The sequence below is a fragment of the Eufriesea mexicana genome, unplaced genomic scaffold, assembly GCF_001483705.2.
Source record: "Eufriesea mexicana isolate 0111107269 unplaced genomic scaffold, ASM148370v2 scaffold1336, whole genome shotgun sequence".
Classification (NCBI taxonomy): Eukaryota; Metazoa; Arthropoda; class Insecta; order Hymenoptera; family Apidae; genus Eufriesea; species Eufriesea mexicana.
This window is the reverse complement of record NW_016909447.1, coordinates 974361-994737: the sequence shown is the minus strand read 5'-3', so window position 1 is coordinate 994737 and position 20377 is coordinate 974361. Positions and strand designations below refer to the sequence as shown.

Sequence of the window (20377 nt, the reverse complement as noted above, 5' to 3'; positions counted from 1 at the left end):
GGGGGGGGGGGGGGGGGGGCAACTGTAGAGTGCAGTAGAAGATAACGACGGCATATACTTACAAGAAATGGAAAGGATGTAAAGGAGACAAAAGGAATAATGAAATACAATGTGGAGAGAATAATAATATGTGAAGAGAAATAAGATGTGAGAATATTATCAGCAGGATTGTGTATATACAAAGAAGATTCTGTGGTAGGTAAACGGAGAGAAATAAGCGAAACGGTCGAAGAAAGAGTAACAGAAGAGAAATGCAAACAGAGAAACAGGGGTACAGGGTATAAGAGATGGTGGGGTAGCGAATGCAGCAAAAAGGAGAGGAGATTAAAATGTTGCTTGAAAAATGGGAGGAAGATAAAGGCGATAAAGAAATATATCTGTAAAAGGGAACAAAATTCCGAAGAATTCGCAAAAGCGCACAAGGAGACATGGCAGAAGAAGAATTAGAAGAATTCAAGGGTACGAATAAATGATAGAAAGAGAAGGAAGGGACGGAAAGTTTAAAGAATGCATCAAGGAAAGGGAGGCAGGAAAGGCGAATCAAGAAAAAGTAAAGGAAAGGTAAGATCGCCACATTGGTTGCCGTTTTAGTCATCAAGGAATCTCACAATCCTGGGGAAAAGTGAAACCAGTCGGAAGAATCCTAAAGAAGAGAAAAACCGAAATGGACAAAGGCGGCGAAATATAATCCAGAATATGAAATACAATTGGAAGTACAAGTATGCCGGAGATTGGCCAAAATACCAGAAGGAGGCAAAGAAGAATAGAGAGCATAAGATATTAGTCGGAGCATGATGTGGTAGTCTGGAAAGTGGAGGTACACTCTGGGAGAACGGGGATGAGCAGAGATTACTCTGGATTTGGTTTTATTAATGTGAATGCAAATGTGTGAGTTCGAGTAATGGCACGAATGTAGATATGTATGCTTCTAGAAGTGTGAGTAGAGGATCTAGAATGTGTGGTGTTGTGCAGTTGCTATGGATCAGAGTTGATAGGTTATAAGAAAGTTTAGTTTGTTAAAAGACGCATGAGAGAGAACAATTATGTTATAAGAGGTATATAGTTTATAATTTCTTAATAAATATGCGATTGTCATACAACAAGCTCACAATTGGGAGCAGAGCGTTGTTGGTCAGTGATTACTCCGTGGTTCTATAAAAAAAAAATGCAAATAGAAATTTCGAGAAGGTGCGAGAGAATTACTCTTTAAACATGTCAGATTCATGAAATGTTACGGCCGATGAACCACTCGACGATCATAATTATTTCCTATGGAGTGAAAAGGTTCAGGGGATTTTACGTTCAAAAAAATTGTGGAAAATGTGATCAGTGTTAAACCTAAAGAGAAACCAGTAGAAGGAAATACCGAATATGAAAAGAAATTGAAAGAATGGAATGAGCGGGATGACGATAACTATACAGCTAGAACAGTGATGATTAATACCATGAGTAAAGATAAATATTGAAGTATAGCGGTGGAGAAATTGCCAATAAATTGTGGACAAAGATAAAATTAGACATGACGGCTGAAACAGAAGAGCTAAAGGCAAGAACACTCAATCAACTAACGAATTTAAAAATGGAGAACAACGAAACCGTTGATATGTTTATAAGCAAAGCGGAAGACATAGCAAACCAACGTATTCAGCTTGGCAAGAATATAGTGGACTTTGAACTAAAAATGTATATTTTGGGAAGACTTCAATATGAATAAGATTCAAATGTTAGAATTTTAGATATACAAAGAACTTAACAATAAATGATATTAGATTTGCTCTAAAACAGGAAGAGCAAAGGAAAGAAATGCGAAAAAAAGAAGGAAAATCATTTACAAGCCGCTAATCAGTAAGGAAAATACGGGAAAAATTCAAAAGCGACAATTGCTGTTACAACCGTGGATTGAAAGGACACATGGCAGTGGAGTGTAAGAGTAACCAACGTTGCTTTAATTGTCAAGGACACAGTCACACTGCTGCAAACTGTTGGAAATCAAAACAGATTGTACCACCAGCAAGAAGAGGAAGAGGACGGACTATTCAGCGAGAAAGTCAAGGAAAATATACAAGACAACGCTTAGTAAGAGATGAAATTTCAATGAGAACAAGTGATGAAGCAACAATGAAAGCAAGAGAAATTAATAGTGCATTTCATGGTGTGAGTAGGTTCTGTGAAGGGAAAAAAGGTGAGCGTGAGGGTAAGAGATACCATTTATGGTTATTGGTCACTGGATCTACCAGTCTTATGACCCAAAATGAATTTATGTGTAATGATATAATTGAAGAAAGGAGACAGAAAATTCTCGCAGATAAAGAGGGAAAAATGTTAATTTCTAAAGGTATTAGCGACGTCATTGTGAGACAATCCAGCGGTAAAAATTCTCTCTCTGGATTTAAATACAAATCTTCTTTCCGTTGCCAAGATAACAGACAAAGGGTAAAAAGTAAATTTTAATAGATTCGGCGCGATAATATACAAAGAACCTGGAAACATAGTAATGACTACTGTGAGAATTATTAACGCATATTGTGTTAGATCTTTTTTTAGCAAATGAGACAAGTGCAGCAGTATTAATAGAAGAAGATATATGGCACAGAAGAATGGAATGCGAAAATAAAGAAATAATGAAAGAAATGAAGAGAGAATATCTGGGAACAGGTATGACCAACAATTGGAAAAGGGAATGCGAATCGTGTACGAAAGGTAAAGCGTGTAAAAATTCACATCGGAGATTGGAAGGTATAAGAACAAAACGGATCATGGAATTATGGCGTGCAGAATTAATTGGCCCAATTAAACCATAAAAAAAACTACATCTTGACAATAATACACGATTTTTCTAGAATGAAGTTTGTGCGATTATTGAATAATAAAATTCAAGGTACCGAGAAAGTTAAAATACTGATCACGATCTAGGAAAATCAAACTGCATCAAAATTAAAGAGAATATGATCTGACAATGGTGGTGAGTTTATGGGAAGGAGTTTAAAAAAATGGTTTGAAGAGAAAGGCATTGCACATGAGCTGAGTCCTCCAATGATTCCGCCAAGCGACGGAGTGGCCGAGAGAGGTAATCAAACAATTATTGAAACTACTAGAACAATGCTGGCGGATTCAAAATTAGATTTGAGAATTTGGGGTGAAGCAGCAAGTACTGCTGTATATACACGAAATAGAATAAAGTCGCGGGTATTTGGAAAAGCACCATACGAAGTGTGGTATCAAGAACTACCTAATGTAAAACATATGAGAATGTTCGGATGTATGGCATATGTACTCGATAAGAGAGGAACAAGGACAAAACTTCAATCGAAGATAAAGAGGCATTTTTTGACTACAACGGAAACAAAACTTATTGTATGTGACTGCGACGTGAGATTTAATGAAGAAAGGAATGGATCGGATCTGTTAGTTTGTGAACAAAAAGAAAACATTGAGAATGACGATCAAAGGGATTTAATTGCGATTGGATTAAATCCACAGGAAGAAGAAGATGAAGAACATGATATTAGTGAAACAAATGAGAGAAAAAGGATTGATACAAATATGAGAGAGGAAGAAATAACGAGTGAAGGAAAAGAGAGTGATTATGACGACGCGAGAGAAGAAATGGTAAATGACGAAAATGATACAGAATGGGCGAGTCAAGAAATTAACATGGGACAAGAAGAACCGACCACAATGACATGAGTTGGGAAACCGAGGAATGTAACTAAAGAAGTTATGAAGGTAAGACGATACTTAAAAGAACGAGAGGAAGGAAGACTAGACAATGAAGGAGGTGTGAGGAGATCATCAAGAATTAAGGAAGAGAGGGAAATGAAATGTAGCGATAAAAGAATTCCAACTACTGGCACAGAAGCACAACGATCATCTGAATGGAAACATAGGAAAAATGCTATGAAAGAAGAAATGGGATCAACACCATGTTTGGGATTTGGTTAATCGTCTAAAAGGCAAAAGGATAATAAGATATAAACGGATTTTTTCTGAAAAGGTTGATCCTATTAGATTACGGGAGAAATGCAAGGCACGACTAGTGGCTCTAGGATGTGCTCTGGGGTCTGGTTCCGATTATGAAGAAACTTTTTCACGAACGATTCGAATGGAAACGGTCAGATTGCTGTTCAGTTTATGTGCTGAACACAAAAAGAAACGGAAGATGTACGACGTGAAGACTGCTTTCTTACACGGACCGTTGGAGGAGGAGATATACATGGAGGTATCCAACGGTTTTAAAAACGATTCTGGGCATGTATGCAAATTAAAAAAAGTATATATGGTTTAAAACAGGCAAATCTTTGCTGGAATACATATCTGACCTATACCCTTTTACAAATTGGCTTGAAACAATGCACATTTAATCCATGTTTGTTTCATGTTGATCAAGAGCAACACATTTTGTATTGCGGAGTACGCGTTGATGATATGATTGTGGTGAGTAGCGCAGACTCATTCGATAGAAGGTACATGGGAGAACTAAGAAATATATCGAACTAAAAGGATTAAACGAAGCAAAACGAGTTCTCGGGATGGAAATAGAGCAGAAAGATGGACAAATATTAATTAGTCAAAAAGGATACATTGAAAATTTATTAAAATTGTATGGTATGATTGATTGTAATAAGGTGAGTGGATACAAATCAAAAATTTGGAGAAGAACAAGAGAGCCAGATGTGCGATAAAAAAATATACCAAGAGTTGCTGGAAAGGTTAATGTATTTAAGTGTCGCCACCAGACCGGGCATAGCATATGCACTTAGTTGTCTGTCTCAATTTAGCAAATGTCCAAAATTAATACATTTAGGGGCCTAGAAGCGTATTTTGAGATACTTAAAAGGGACAATTAATTACAGGATTCAATATGGAAAAGAGAGTTCGATGAGAAGTATAAGATGCGAAACGGATGCTTCATGTGATTGTACCAGAGACGCAAAATCACTTAGCGAACTACTTCTGTATAGAAACGGTGACCTGATTCATTAGAAAAGTAAGAAACATGGAACTGTGGCGTTATCAACGACCGAAAGCGAGTTAGGTTCGTTGATGGATGCGATGAAAGGATTGATTCGGTTTAGTGAAATATTGGCTGAAATAGGTGTATGCAATGATAATTGTAAAAAATTGAAGTGTGACAATTTAAACGCTGTAAAATAGCGAACGGCGGTAATTTAAGAACAAGAACATAATTGTTGTATAGGAAATGTCATTTTGTTAAAGAGACTGTGAAAAAGTATTCAATAAAAGTAATGCATGTTCCAAAAGAGAGAATGTTGGCTGATTGTTTGACGAAAGCGTTAAGTGGACACACATTACTAAAAATTGTAAAGGGCTTTATGAATGCTGAAGAATAAATAAAGCCAAGGGGGAGAGTGTGGATTTGGTCTCATTAGTGTGAATGCAAATGGGTGAGGTTGAGTAATGGCACGAATGTAGATATGTATGTTTTTAGAAGTGCGAGTGAAAGATCTAGAATGCTTGGTGTTTTGCAGTTGCTATGGATCAGAGTTGATACCTTATAAGAAAGTTGAGTTTGTTAAAAGAAACGCGAAAGTGATCAATTACGTTACAAGAGGTGTATAATTTATAATTCCTTAATAAATATACGATTGTTATACAACACACTCACAATGTCCACTCGAGGATGGGGAGAGACACGAGAGCATTAGGAATATTGTAAGGATGGAGACAATAAGTGCAAATCAGGAAGAGATGCTGAATTACAACCGAAGAAGGCAAGAAAGGAGCAGTAAAATAGCTTAAATGAATAAAAAGGGGAAGGAACAGTAAAAAAAAGGAGGTAAGGAGAGGGAAGAAGAGCTAACGTTGACCCAGAAGGAGAAGAACAATAAGTCAAACATAAAAACACGAAATGAAGTGAAAGAAGTTGCTTGTTATATGAACATAAGGGGGAAACTTGCATAGTTAAGATAAAAACAGATATGCGGCAAAGCAAAGTATTATATAAAATGTATAACATTCAGAAGCATACGTTAAATACAATGAGAGAAAAAAAATTAAAACCGATTTTAAGGACAAACGGACTGAAAAGAATATATACTTAGATACATACATGTTAAACTAACTACATTTTCCTTGTCCATATACTGTCATGATAATTAGTTTCTTAACTCCTTACAGTAATCCATATCTCTGTACATTCAATTATGTTGCGTCTTGAATACACCTGTATTGAAGAAAAGGATACAATCACTCATAAAAGTAATATCCATCATTGATATAGGCTTTGATTGGGAGACAGTATTATTATCAATAACGTTTCCTAAAAAATGTAATGAACAGTGAAATAGGAATACAAGCTATTAGTCTAATAATCAATAATTTTATTCACTTTTCTTTATTACAGTGCCGCCAAATAAACCAAGTATCATTGATGAACAAGGAACATCTGTGCCAACTGTAGCAGGTCCTTACGAAGAAGGTGGCGAAATAAAATTGAAATGTCGTGTTTCTGGAGGTGAGTTCCAGTATTCTGATGCTAAAGCTACGTCCGAAGTAAGATTATACGAACTAATTAGCTTCGTCATGGGCGGTCTAAATTTCATAGAAGCATAATATATAAAGGTTTATATTTCTTATAATACACAATACATTTGTTTTATAATACGTAATACATTTCTACATTCCAGTACATATTGCATATGTTTAAAAAATTTCTTTTTTCATATTGTCTCAGTCCTTCTATGCTCCCAAATTAGAAATTTCTTTCAAAATTAGTAGTTCCGTTCAAATATAAGATCTCAGTAAGTGCTTAGTATCATACAATTAATAGGTACTTCTATTTCTCTGAATAATTCCGTGTCCATGCGGATATTGTGTTTCAAACTGTCAGAAGATTTATCAATACCCTCACTATTCTTAAACTTTAGACAATTGCTTCAATTATTTATCATATACATTTTTGACAAATTATATTTAAGACATTTTATGTATAACACTGTTTGAGCTAGCGCCTAAACACGCTTGTACATTACTGAAGCGTATAAAAATATCATTAATTTCGTCTTCATAGTAATATTTTACAATGAAGTATTTACTTTGTCTTACCACAATCTTTCATATAGTTGACTCCGTAATGCCCTTAATACATTAATGACCAGAGAGATGTATTTAATTATATACGAATGTACTGTGCGATATATTTTCTTAAGTACAAGAAAAAATATCCTTTTTAAATTAAAGTACTCGAAAGTTGAAGGTTTCAGTTTCCTATATTCAACAGGTATACCTAGAAACTAGGTCAATCTATAAATCTGTTCATCTTAAATGGAGGTATGAATTATGTATATTAATTTCAACAAGGCTTATGCAATAGCAATATCAGATACTTTATCTGGAAACAGAGAACTGCCATAGATCTCATAATTACGGACAACGTGCACGCTGTAGCAAAAATTATCGAACCCACCGCTATTCGGTTTGATTGGCTACCTTGCAACGACATAATTTCCATCCACTTCGACAACTGCTGCCATACCCTACCTCACTAGGTATCGCTATTGCGCGCAGGCGATCTTCGACGTCCTTTGCCCAAAGCGGGCGCTGCCTGTGACAAAGGGAGTGTCAGTGGAGTCAGTCAACGGTAGGGACATAAACACGCTGCACCAACGCTCCTGGAACGTATAATGCCATCTGTGGAATGATGGCACTCTTCCAACGTATATTGCGCCCTGTCTATCTCGGGCTTGATATAATGGCAATGTGCTATCGCATCTCGTCCTACTTTGTGCAGGCACTTACTGAAGTAAACATGTCCGGCGAGCACCAGCGTTAGACGACAGATGAGATTCCCACCACAGTTAAAGAAACATGAAACAAGGTTGCTTTTAATTACCCATAGCTCTAGAGCTTTTGAATATTTCAGTTGGCACTGATATTTCAATCGGGATTGCCAAATAATATACGGTAGACCTAAAATGCTTGATCTATATACTTGGACGCATCTGCACTCTAATAAACGACAGATGCACAAGAAATAGACACCGCCGCCTAAGAAGGAAAAGTGGAAAGCGTCACTTCGTCATGTATCTCCATTTAAAAAATTCATTCAGGCCGGTCTCTTCCGGTCTAGTTCTCAGAACAGCAATATGAGTAGTCACAGAAACCACATATAATTATAAAGTGCACCATCTATCTCCACATAATTCGGTGAAACCTTAATGCTTTCTGTAGCCAACTTAAGAACCTACAATTATTAATCAACGAAATTCATACACAAATAACTTATTCACAACAAATAAATTATAAGCACGAGTATTCTGGCAAGTTGTATAATACCAAATACACTAGAGCTGTTTTAACCAGATAATAAAAGGCGTTATAATCAAACAAGCATTTCCGATAACAACAAACCTTGAATTGACCGTTCCTAAGTTACGTTACGTATTAACTCACATATATGTAGCGCCTACCCCCTAAACAGTCAAATTCCAGATGCAAACTAAGTCACTCATGTAATAAAACAACTTTCACTTCTTTATATTATACATGGCAACTTCAATGGCTCCTTACTTTTCTATGTGGGAATCTCATAAGAACGACAAATATGAAACGAAAATCAAAAAAGGAATTAGCAGCACTTATATCAACATTCAAAATGCCAATAACAAATATACTTCTCTACGGCGACTGAGTATATGAATGCATTTGGCATATCGTAGTAGAGCCCAAGAATTTCTCATAATATCACATGGAATACATAAGATCACATAACCGGTAATCATTATCCCACGGAACTAACATGCCACTTGTATTATGTAGACATAATTTACAAAAATGCAAAGAGCAAGTTACGTCAAGAGATTTTGGGAAGGTATCGTGAAACAATATTTAAAAATTACTAAATGTAAGTCAACTCCACATCTTCTAGAACTGAACTTACTAAGTGCAAGTACATTAAACAAGGCACTATAACAATTCCCTGAAACTATCCCAATTGCACTGAAATTTGTACCTCAAGGTATGTAGCACAGGTATTCTTATAACCAAATGCAACCCATGGTGGAATGAGCATTGCCTGCGGACCGTGACAGACTAAATATGTTTTCAGCAAATATAAAAAGTCCAATTCCAGCAAAAATTTCACTACTTTCAGATAAAATCGGGCCATAACTCGCAATACTATTAAAGATAGCAAATGGCATTCATGGATAAGGCTCAATTCATCTTCGAATTTAAAAAAGTCAATCACAACTATCAGGGATAATATAAGAGAGATTCAAGGCTCAAGTTTTCACCATAGGATAGCTGCTGTAACCAAAAAAGGCGACACAAATTCTGCAGACTTGAATGAAATCTTTGGCATGCTAGTTCCGTTATGGAACAAGGATGTCGTGGAAGATACCGTTACGATCTTCCAACAGCCAAGTCTGGTAGGATCAAAACAATTTAGCATCGGAATTTTCACATCCATGCCTTCTGCATGTTTGAAAACATTTTCCTTTATTTTATATACTTCCGCTGAACACGAGAATCAATGAAAACCCTAATTTAACAAAATTAGGCGATGGCACTTAAGACTTGGCTAGCAATAGGCCTGGGGTTCCACGTGGACCGCATACGTCAGCATCATCTGTCCATAACCAAGAGCCATAAATGGCGGGTGAACCCTAAGCGGCACATTCAGAAGGGTCATCAGCTCGTGCACATCACCTCGAAGCACAGGGTTCCTTCCACCATCGTCTTCATTTGGGAGGTCCTTCTCTTCCTTCAAGGTGAACGATTTGGGGACCAAGAATGTGCCCTTAGTCCAATTAGTCAATAAGGAGGTATATATCTCTCTTGCGAATTTACGGATTTTCCTAACCCTGATTTTAGGGAACTCCATAAGACACTTCCAAACATAACCTCAAGAAAAGCAGTCCGTCACTACCGATCGAGACCTCAAAGAGAGCAGTTCCACGAAGATATCGAGTTCTATTTCTATCGTCGTACCAGAATTTAACGTCCGACTTCAGCCGAGATCTTCCTTTTGCTCCAGATAATTGAAACAGGTGTTCGATATTAATTTGACAGGCAACGAAACGAGGTACCAAGACGGACTCATAACCCGTCAGAATTTCCCCGAAATTCAATCGCGACGCGACACTAGTAACATTTCTGCAAGGAAATTACAGTAAAAACTTCACACAGGAATTCCTAACTAACAAATGAAGAATAGAATCAGACTATCTCCATCGTAACAAACGCAATCATGCGCTTAAACTCTAGCCCTGGACTAACGCAATACAAAACATTCTTTTATGCAACTGCCCCTTTTCAACACCATTCCGAAACAAAGGATCTTTCCCGTCAAATGAAAATAAGCAATAGGAATCCTAAAGCAGTTGCCAATCGATCACACTGCTCAAAACTATACGAAAACTGATTAAAGAATTCACCAACTATAGACACTGGAGGTATCAGGAAGATCAAAAACTAATTTCTGAATGTAAAAGAAGTTCCCTCTAGTTTCATTCCGTCCACGACCACTTATTTGATTTGAAACCAATGTATGCGAAGCATTTGTCAACCACCTAGTCCTGATAATCGTCTGCCTCGGTTTGGAAAAAGCCTACAATTTTGTCCAGTAAATTGAGTACTAACACACGCGGTATTAGTATTCACGGCAGCAATTTCAAATTTGTAAAAAAACTTCTTACATACAAAATCTTCGTCAGGAACAACAGTGTACGTTACCTATAATATGTAACATTAAAATCTGTAATATGAAACTGCCTGAGACATTTTCCTATTCGTCTTTCCTTTGTTATTATGAAACAGATAACACAGATTAAACGCCTGAAATTTTTCATTTTGAAATGAATGTGTTGATGTTTCCATATGGGTAGGGAATGTTTCCATATGAACGAATATATATATATTCAATTTGTAGGAAATAAATCGCAAATTGGCCAATGCTGATGCAGGATACTGTATTTAGATAATAAATCGCGAATTAGCTGAGTCGCTGGGGTTTTGCGGAGGACGGAACAGTCACCTTTCAAGAAGAGTCACGAATGTGTGAGTGGCCCTACAACAACCTCACTTTGAAGAAGGGGAAGGTGTTCGTCCCTTCTTTAGGAGCAACTTTACTTCCCTTGACGACCAATGTGCCTACATTCACACATCAATCCAAGTGTTGCATCTTATGAACATTTTCTTTCAGGTATTTCGGGGCAGCTATTATTCCTAGAATGCGTCTCAGATAATATTCAGTTCTGAATATAATTTATGTTCCTGGCTTTCTTAAGTTGAGCCATTAGCTTTCGATGATCCAATTTCTAAGAAATTTGCCACATTTATTAGAGCAGTTTAGTTCTCGTGGTTATTATAATGCTCAATGCTCCAACTATTCTATAAATTTGCTTTGTTATGGTGTCTTCGAGGTTGCTTGCATTACTTCGTTCTTATTTAGTTAAAATCTTGCTCCGCAGCAATACCTTACTTACTTACCTATTGCGTATTTTAAAACTAAAGTATCTAAGTTCTAGCCATTATTGTTCCAGTTAAAACATTATTACGCGCTTCAAGAGTTATCTACAGGTTTTGCTACTTCACTCTTCACTAATGATTTTAATCAATTATAAATTGCGTGTAAATTTCATTACGACTCACAGTCAACATACTTCTGCTTCATAAAATTGTTAACCACTTCCTCATAATAATGTTTCGTCGGTATTAAATAACCTGGACGCTTCAAATGTTGACTGTGGTAAATGGCACAATTGAGTAAGCATGGTAAAGGCGCCCTTAAACCAAATTGGACTCCATGTAGGTACATCAATCTGCAGGTTCCAAGAAAGATACTCTTGCTTAAGCCTTAACTAGCTATTCCTATGCAGAAAGAAACTATAGTTTACAGCATTATATACAGGAACTTAATGAAAAGTATGTTCAAGTGCATGTTCCACTTTGTGCTACATGTTCGTGAATATTGTAGAAAGTTTCGGTTGCAAAACTGACAGTAAGAGAAGTTTAGAAATTTGGTAGTCACTTAGACATTTAACAAATATGTACGTTTACAATAAATATTTTTTCAAATATTCTTAAAAACGTGACACAGATAAAGAAATCGAGAGCCGATATCCCTTATAGTTTGGGTTTAGTTGAAGTACAAATACTTGATCATTTATTTAAGTAGTAATTGTAATTTAAAGAACATCTTGCCTCGGGTAATAATGAGTATCCAATGCAATGCTATTTTCAATTAAATGTAGATATCAGTGATAGAAAGGAATACGGTTTTTTTTATTATGACATATGGAACTGGATACCTTTATTTCATTTCTCGAAATAATATTACATAGTATGAGTTATATAAGGTGGTATTACGGAGAACAATTTTAATTGAATAAGTAAATAAGAATAAAATCCTTCCATACAAAGTTACTATGGTGTGTGAAATGCCACAAAGAATTAGTGAGCTGTATACTTATTGAGACAATTAATATAATATAAAATAATTAATATAATTTACCTACTTCGTGTGCTGTTGTGGAATAAAAACAGGCCTGGGGAAACAGTTACGGTCTTCTAACAGCCGGATCCTAAGTGCTAAAATCATTCGAGCTGGAAATTTCTTGTTTACAACTTTGTCACGTCATTAAATTTCTAATTCTAACGGAATTCGGCAAAGGCACTTAGGCTTTAACCGACCATTGTTTTACAACCTCACAAAGAAAAATTTGTAACAACCCCTGCCAAAGTTCTTCATTGAATTGGTACCGGCGGAAAATAGAAATGTGATTATTACCGTCGGGGCACCGCGAGCAAACGGAGACATATCACAATGCCTAATTATCAGATGCACATACATATTAGAAACTGCTGCAACAGAGGACGTGAAATGTGTAAACTGCCAAGGAAACCACCCTGCTAACTATAAAGGGTGTACAGTACGGAGACAACTATAAGAAAGATTGTACCAGCGTTACGCAACAAACAAGAGAATAATACATTGCAGCCAAAATCGACAAGGCTTCTTACATCGGCAACACAATTAGTTACACCTGGTATGTCCAATCAAGCAACGGGAGTCACATCACGCTTTTACGAACAGGTGCACACATATCCTTCTGCAATCATTCCAATCTAATAGCACCCAAACCACATCTGTTAAAGTTTACGCTTCAGAAAAATTGATTACTATCACGGCTGTATATTGTACGGAGAATTATGTTATGAAAACTTCGGAATGGGGCAGCTTTTTCGATGCGTACTAAGGGAAATTCCTCATAGCAGGAGATTTTAATGCAAAACATACATACTGGAGGTCAAGGTTAATAACAACTAAGGGATGAATATACACACAAGTCATGAAAAGAAATTTGAATGTTCTATCCATCGCAAGACTAGCATACTGGCCTTCTGACACATTAAAGCAACCAAATTTAATGGGCTATGGTATCACAATCACTAACCCGCGCATATACACAATTTCAGAAGAGCTAGAATTGACATCAGACCACCCACCTGTAATTCTTGATTATAACGTAGTCGGCGAAGACAGGACATTCATAACATTTAGTAATTCAATCGCAGACAAGGATAAATACAAAGATTTATTAGAGACAAGGATAAACTGCGACACTCCCCTTAAGACACCTTATGGCATAGAGATAGCGACCAATACCTTGAGAATAAATATATAATCAGCAGCATTCGCATCGACGTTATACACTAAGAATGAATATACAACAAAAAGGCTGAGAAGACCCATAACATCACACCAACGAGAAAAATGGATAACACGTGGACAACATCCCTACTAGGACAAAGTGAAGAATTTGCCAGATACTTGGAGGCTGTTTTCACTAACGACGGTACACTGGTAACACTACCTAATAATACAATACAGAAAACCGAGCTCAGAGCCACCACAACAGAAACACAAGATAAAATTGAGCGTTACATAAGAAAAAGTCCCGTGGAAATGACTTATTGTTCGCCCGAATCATAAAAGAATTACCACCCTGGGCCGTCTGGTTTATCACAATCCTATTTAATGCCGTCCTAAGATTATCATACTTCCCAATAACATGGAAATGTGCGGAAATTATTATGTTATCTAAGCCTGGTAAAGATCAAATATTATTGCAATCATAGCGGCCCATCTCTCTCCTCTCTATTCTATCCAAATATCGGAAGAAATTATCCAAAGAGAAATCCAAAAAATAAAGAACAGTTTGATATCTGACCATCAGTTCGATTTTCGTAAAAGACACAGTACTATAGAACAAGTACCCCGCATGACAGCTGAAATAATAACCGCACTTGAACAAAAACAATACTGCACTACAATATTTTTGGACATTGGAAAAGCTTTCGATCGTGTTTGGCACCAAGGCCTCATCAATAAAACAGCTGAAGTTATTTCTGGAAAGCCTCTATAATTTAATTATCTTGTACCTTACAAACCGTTGATTCCATGCGAGGATAAATAATAGCTCCTCTGAAATGCACCTTATTGCCACTGGTGTCCCACAGGGAAGCGTGCTGGGCCCTATTCTATGTACCCTCTATACGGCAGACGTACCCGTTACAGAAAATGTATCAATATATACGTTTATGGACAATATAGGGATTCTTCCAACTAATATGAAGCTGAAAACAGCTATACGGAACTTAGAAACCCATATTTCAAAAATAGAAGGTTAGTTGAACCACAAGAAAATTAATGTTAATGCAGCAAAATGTAGTCATATTACCATTACCCTCAGACAAGTAGGACCAGAATGCTTACAAATAAATGATTATGCTATCACGCAAGTAGAAAATGTTAAGTAGTCAGGCCTACATTTAAATAGCAAATTAACTTGGGGCCACCATGTTTCGCAAGAAATAAAGCACATTAGTATAGTAAAGAGGAATGTGTCCTGGTTAGTTCACAGAAAATATAAACTTCACGCGCAAAACAAGCTAGTCTTATACAAGGCAATAACCAAACCGATTTGGACGTACAGCATACAGTTATGGGGTATAGCCGCAAAATTCCACATTGCAAAAATGGATCGCGTACAATCAGCTGGTCCGAGACAAACCATAAACACCCCCTCGTTCGCTAAAAATGAGGATGTTCGTTAGGACATGAAAATGGCTGCAGTTCAACAAGAAATAACTCACTTTACCAGGAAATGCAATGAACGGATAGATAACTACCTCAATAAAACAACGTGGGCGTGCTACAAACTATTTCCGAGAACACTAAGAAGAAGATGCTTTATAGATCTCTTTTTGTGACCAATATACATATTTACACGATAAAACCATAATTCTGAAATTTAATTAGTGCTCCTTCACACTGGTCAAGCGAACTACATGATGTGCCTAAACCAATCGCTATATATATTTACTCATTATCACCTAGATGGACTGTTAGTAAAAAAAACGAGGAAGAGAAGAGGATAAAATGGATAGTGAATAAAAAAAAGGAAAAAAGATGTAATTGCTTTACAGAACCGGACCAGGCTTCCCGATGTCCCGTCAGGCCCCAAAGTTCAAAGCGGATCATATACGGATGGTGACCACGACACGATTACATATAGATAGGATCATACATATGTGGGATATTTCCGTGTACCACGACAAGTGCACCTTCAAGGAGATGTTTCCTCTATCGCTGACATCACTTGAAGGATGCTCCATATTTTTCAGTGCGACGGACTTGAGGACCAAGGAATCGTCTTTGGCCTAATCATCCGCAAATTAGTGAATTCACGCCATTTGGAAAACTGTCGTGGAGGAAAATAGTGAAGACATTATTTTGTTATCATTTGCAGAGTCGTTGATGTCTCGTTTCTCGAGTATCTGACTTTTCATTCATCAGCCGTTGATGTTTCATAATCAAGCAGCGAGTCGTTATGACTTTGACGTCACAATCATTCTTTTTTCACTTTCATTCTTCAGCAGACACGAGCAAGTAAGTCTTGACATAAATGAAAGCAAACCGCCAATCCTTGTTTACCAGATTCGCATTTCAGTAGAATTGTAGCCAACCATCAGTCATCTTATCACTAGCTAATCAATAATCCTTTAACGGAACGAATAGCAATCTTTTGCCTAAACTAAATTTAGAGAATGTTATAAAATTGCATAAGGGTCTTAAATCCAGCCAGACTTTAACCTAGATTCAATCGCAGTGTAAGTCTCTCGTGGTGTTCGGAAGCTTGTTTTTCTATAAAATAAATATAATTGATAAAGAGAAATCAGAGTTATTCTAAACTTTTCATTGATGCGATAAATTCGGTTCTTTGACAGAATCAAGAACCCGCCACCCTTCATGTCTGTCTGTCTGTTTGCCTGTCTGCCTGCCTGTCTGTTTTTCTGTATGTCTCTCTATCTCTCCCAACACTTTCTCTCATACTAACAGATTACAGGACATCCTGTCTCAATCCCTCACGTGTTTCTTGAAGGATGTTCTAGAAGACGCAAGAACTTGACCTTCAATGCCTGTACAAGATACAATATGTTGTGCCACAGAGACTACCATTCCTTAGGATGAGTAAAACAGGATGAACGGAGAAAAGATCAACTTTGAATTTCATGACATAGATTAATTTTGTATCTACCTTTTTCAACAGATTTCGGACGATTTGAAGACGCAGACACCTTTGCGGAACATGACCAAACATTTTTTAATATCGTGTATTGACCTTAAACATACATTTCCATGTATGAAAATATATAAACCAGTATATACTCATGAATATCCTTCATCAAGCAAATACTCAAACGAATAACATTGTGCATCAAATTAGTTCCACATAGGATACAACACTGTAATACTTTCTGTTTATATGCTTTGCGTCGTTTGACAGACGAGGCTTCTTTATTTAGTCGATAGTCTCTTTACTGGCCGCCCTCAACTTCATTAGCATACCATTATCAATCGCTGTTTCTATTTTACGTCGTAAGTTTGTCATGTAATCTATCATATCTCAACCTATCTCTTCTGGACCTATTGAGATATCGATATATACTGTTCATTGCATATATATGTGTGTATTGTCTCCCACTAACATATATTAATGACTCTAAAATTCTTGATGAGTTATTTGCTTGACATTTGATGATCAGTTACAAGCATTAAAAATTTTTTAAGTGTCTAATGATGACTTGGTTGCATTCAATTTCAATAAATCACATTTTTCTAGTATTTTCTCCACGTATTTTTCTTACAATTTTACTGTATATAGTTATACTTATGCCTGAGCAACTTCCATTCCCTACTTCATTTATATCTAGACGTTAATTAATTCTATTGAACGTAGTATCTATTATAGCCTTATACGATTCCGTAACTATTACATCATTTGTATATTAAAGCATGTGTCGTGCTTATTGACATGTTCTTTACCAGAATCCTGTTCAATCAATCAAAGTAATCAGGAAACATCTCATTAGAACAATGTTCTAGTACTACTGGTAGAATAAAGATCTTTGGCAGCAAGAAAGCTTCTTCCAATGTATACGCATATATATATGTATATTAAATTATACAATATACATATGCATGGATTGTTTCAATTTTAGTCCGACCTATCTGCGGCATGAGGTTATGGACAGGATAAGTAAAGCACACAAGGTCTAACTATAATTATACTATAATTGTGCCATATAGAAGTTTAAGCTCTGCAACGTCTGGAATCATTCACATATTTCAACTTCACACACTTTTTCCTTTTTCACACACATTCTTTCTTTCTCGACAAGTTATTTGATATACATAACCCTCAATCTTGCTGCCACTGCATCATGTATCACAAATTATCCATTGCGTCTTTTGACTCACGGTTCACTTCCAGCAAAAACTTTCTTTCCACTTAATCCACAAGTACTCACGACCCACACTGAAGACTCTTAGTGTATAGTTTACACAACTCATATCATCCTACCTCAAATAACTTTCAAAATATTTGAACGAAAACATGTTTCAGATAGATGTTGAATGGCTTCAGGGCTGATAATCAATTCCATGCTACTTTGCTCTTTTGCCATAGTATAAAGATTAGCTTCAATCTTTTAAGCAGAATAGCTAATGTTTCATCCCGAAGTCGCATATAGCGTTGACTTTTACATAAATCTGTATTACACCAAATGGGGTCTAAAATACGTAGTCCCTGCGCTATCGGGAAAATAATAGTATATTTCAACCGATGTATCTTTCTAGATCAAAGCAGTCGCTTTATATCTTTCGTAACGATGCTCAGTTGATACCGTTAAAAATTTTGTAAATGCCGATTCTCCTTTCTTATTGCTACCTTCATACAGAATGAAACTGCGGACAGCGATCATTATACTGTAGTGTATCATTACCAATGGTACTTCCCTTCTTTCTTGTATGATGTGAACAGGTAGTGCTAACCTCAGTTGGCATCTAGCATCCATGTGTATAATGGTATTTTGCGTTCTGTTATGTATTATATTTCTGGAAAATGAATGAAGCACAAGATAATCTAATTGAAAATTCAGAAGGTGAAGCGGATGACGATTTACATTTAAATGACGCTAGTAGTGATTCATTCGGTGATTATAACTTTGCTCTCGAGCAGGATGCATATGATACCTCATATTATACATGTATAAATATATGCACATATGGAAACTGTTAGAAAGTAAGACGAGACTTCGGAATATTACATTGTAAAGCTTAGTTATTCGGAAATACATAGGTAAATAATCGTTCCGTTGCAATTATTGAAGAAAGGTGTCTGAGTCCAAGAAAACCTGCCGATGGTTGCATGTGTCTTTGGATGTAAAATGACTCGATGATGGCTCTGCGAGTGTAACAGGATATAGGCACAGCAGAATGTATTCTTATTGTACAACATTTTGTAAAACTATCGTTCTCTGTTTTACTACTTTTCACTGAATACGTTATTTTCATAAACTCTTGCATAACTCTAGTATTATATACTGTTAAAGTAACACATTCTTTGTGCTGCGACGGCTGTCATGAAGACTAGACGTGCTTTACTGCCCCTTTACAGCGTTAAAAGTTTTAATTCACACAAAGCCACAGACGACGGACAATATTATGACTTACGATCAGCCACAACAGGCGAGACGCAAGTGTGACTGACCGAAACGTTAAAACAGACTAGAATCTACTCATAAAGCACGATATAGGCGACAAAACAGTATCACAGTTTCTCACGTCTAAGCTAAAGGTCCTTCCAAAGCACACACATCCAATCAATCCCTCTATCTTTCCTGCTTCAATATCCACTCTAAATCGATCAAAGCAAACGCGAGCAGACATCAAACTGAACACTACGAGACAAGATAGACGTTAGGTAGATCTCGAAAACAACATATCAGACGTTAGTTATAACTCGAAGACATCACACCAGACGTAAGGTAGAACTCATTCGGAACACATCGGAACACGTGAAATAGAAGACGAAGTCATACCATAAGACATAAAACGGAAAGTCAAGGCAACACACCACAAGACATTCAGAAGCAAACCAGACTTAGATAGCAGTCAACCGAAACGCATATACATCACATTCAAAATAGAAACTATCAATGTAATAAATTTTATACAAGACAAGGCGAAACTGTTCTCCGTTCTCGATGGTTAGGACATACTGAGAGAGGGAATCCACCACGATAAGCTTCAGCTGCCTTCGTGCAAGACTTTGAAATGATTAGGGAATTAGAATATCAATAGAAAATAGCAATTAACGGTGTCAAAGGAATGACAAATCGTATAACAGAGGAATGCAGGAGAGTGCCGAACACAGACAAACCCCAATTTGTCACGTGTCAAAATATTTAAAATGTATTTTTGAATTAAAGCGGCACCGATATGAATAAACATTTGTTTAAAATAATTATTATAAACAGCTTTTTACTACGAACTTATCAATTATGAAAATTCATGCTACTTCATGAACGTGCGTTACATTTCTGAATTTTTTCTTTATTTTTTAACAACTTTTAATTTGTTCTTTTTTGGTATGTATCTCTTTCAAAGTTTCTCAGAAATATATATGAATTTCTTTCCGTATTGTGAAAAAGGAGTTACAAGCTTGAAACTAAGTATTTGGAAGTTAAGTTTAAAATTAGTCGATGTACGAATACTTTGTACACAGATTGTTCCGCAGTGCATATAGGGCATCCCACCTTGGCATATTTAAATGAGTTGCGAGGTTGATATTTCTAAAGTTTATAACACGATCGCAAAGGAGGGCTATTTTCGAGTTAGAATTTAGGAACATTGGGAGGGCAATGAAACAGATGTTATTTTAAATCTTAATTTCGTCCATGCTCAATAGCGAGAAGACGTGCTATAAAACTCGGTAATTCTGAAGGGTCATCCCGAAGCTCCTCTGACGCTTACTTTTACCGACGCTTCGAACATAGAGGAAGAGCG

General features: G+C 36.5%; 1 protein-coding gene across 1 annotated transcript in view; it reads left to right on the top strand.

Annotated features, from left to right (window-relative positions):
- Window positions 1–20377, top strand: part of LOC108547976 (uncharacterized) — a 230722-nt gene that overhangs the window by 38857 nt on the left and 171488 nt on the right. Inside the window, exon 7 of the mRNA XM_017900727.1 lies at window positions 6365–6475. Coding sequence (XP_017756216.1) covers window positions 6365–6475 — 111 coding nt within the window. The remainder of the gene's footprint in view (window positions 1–6364; window positions 6476–20377) is intronic.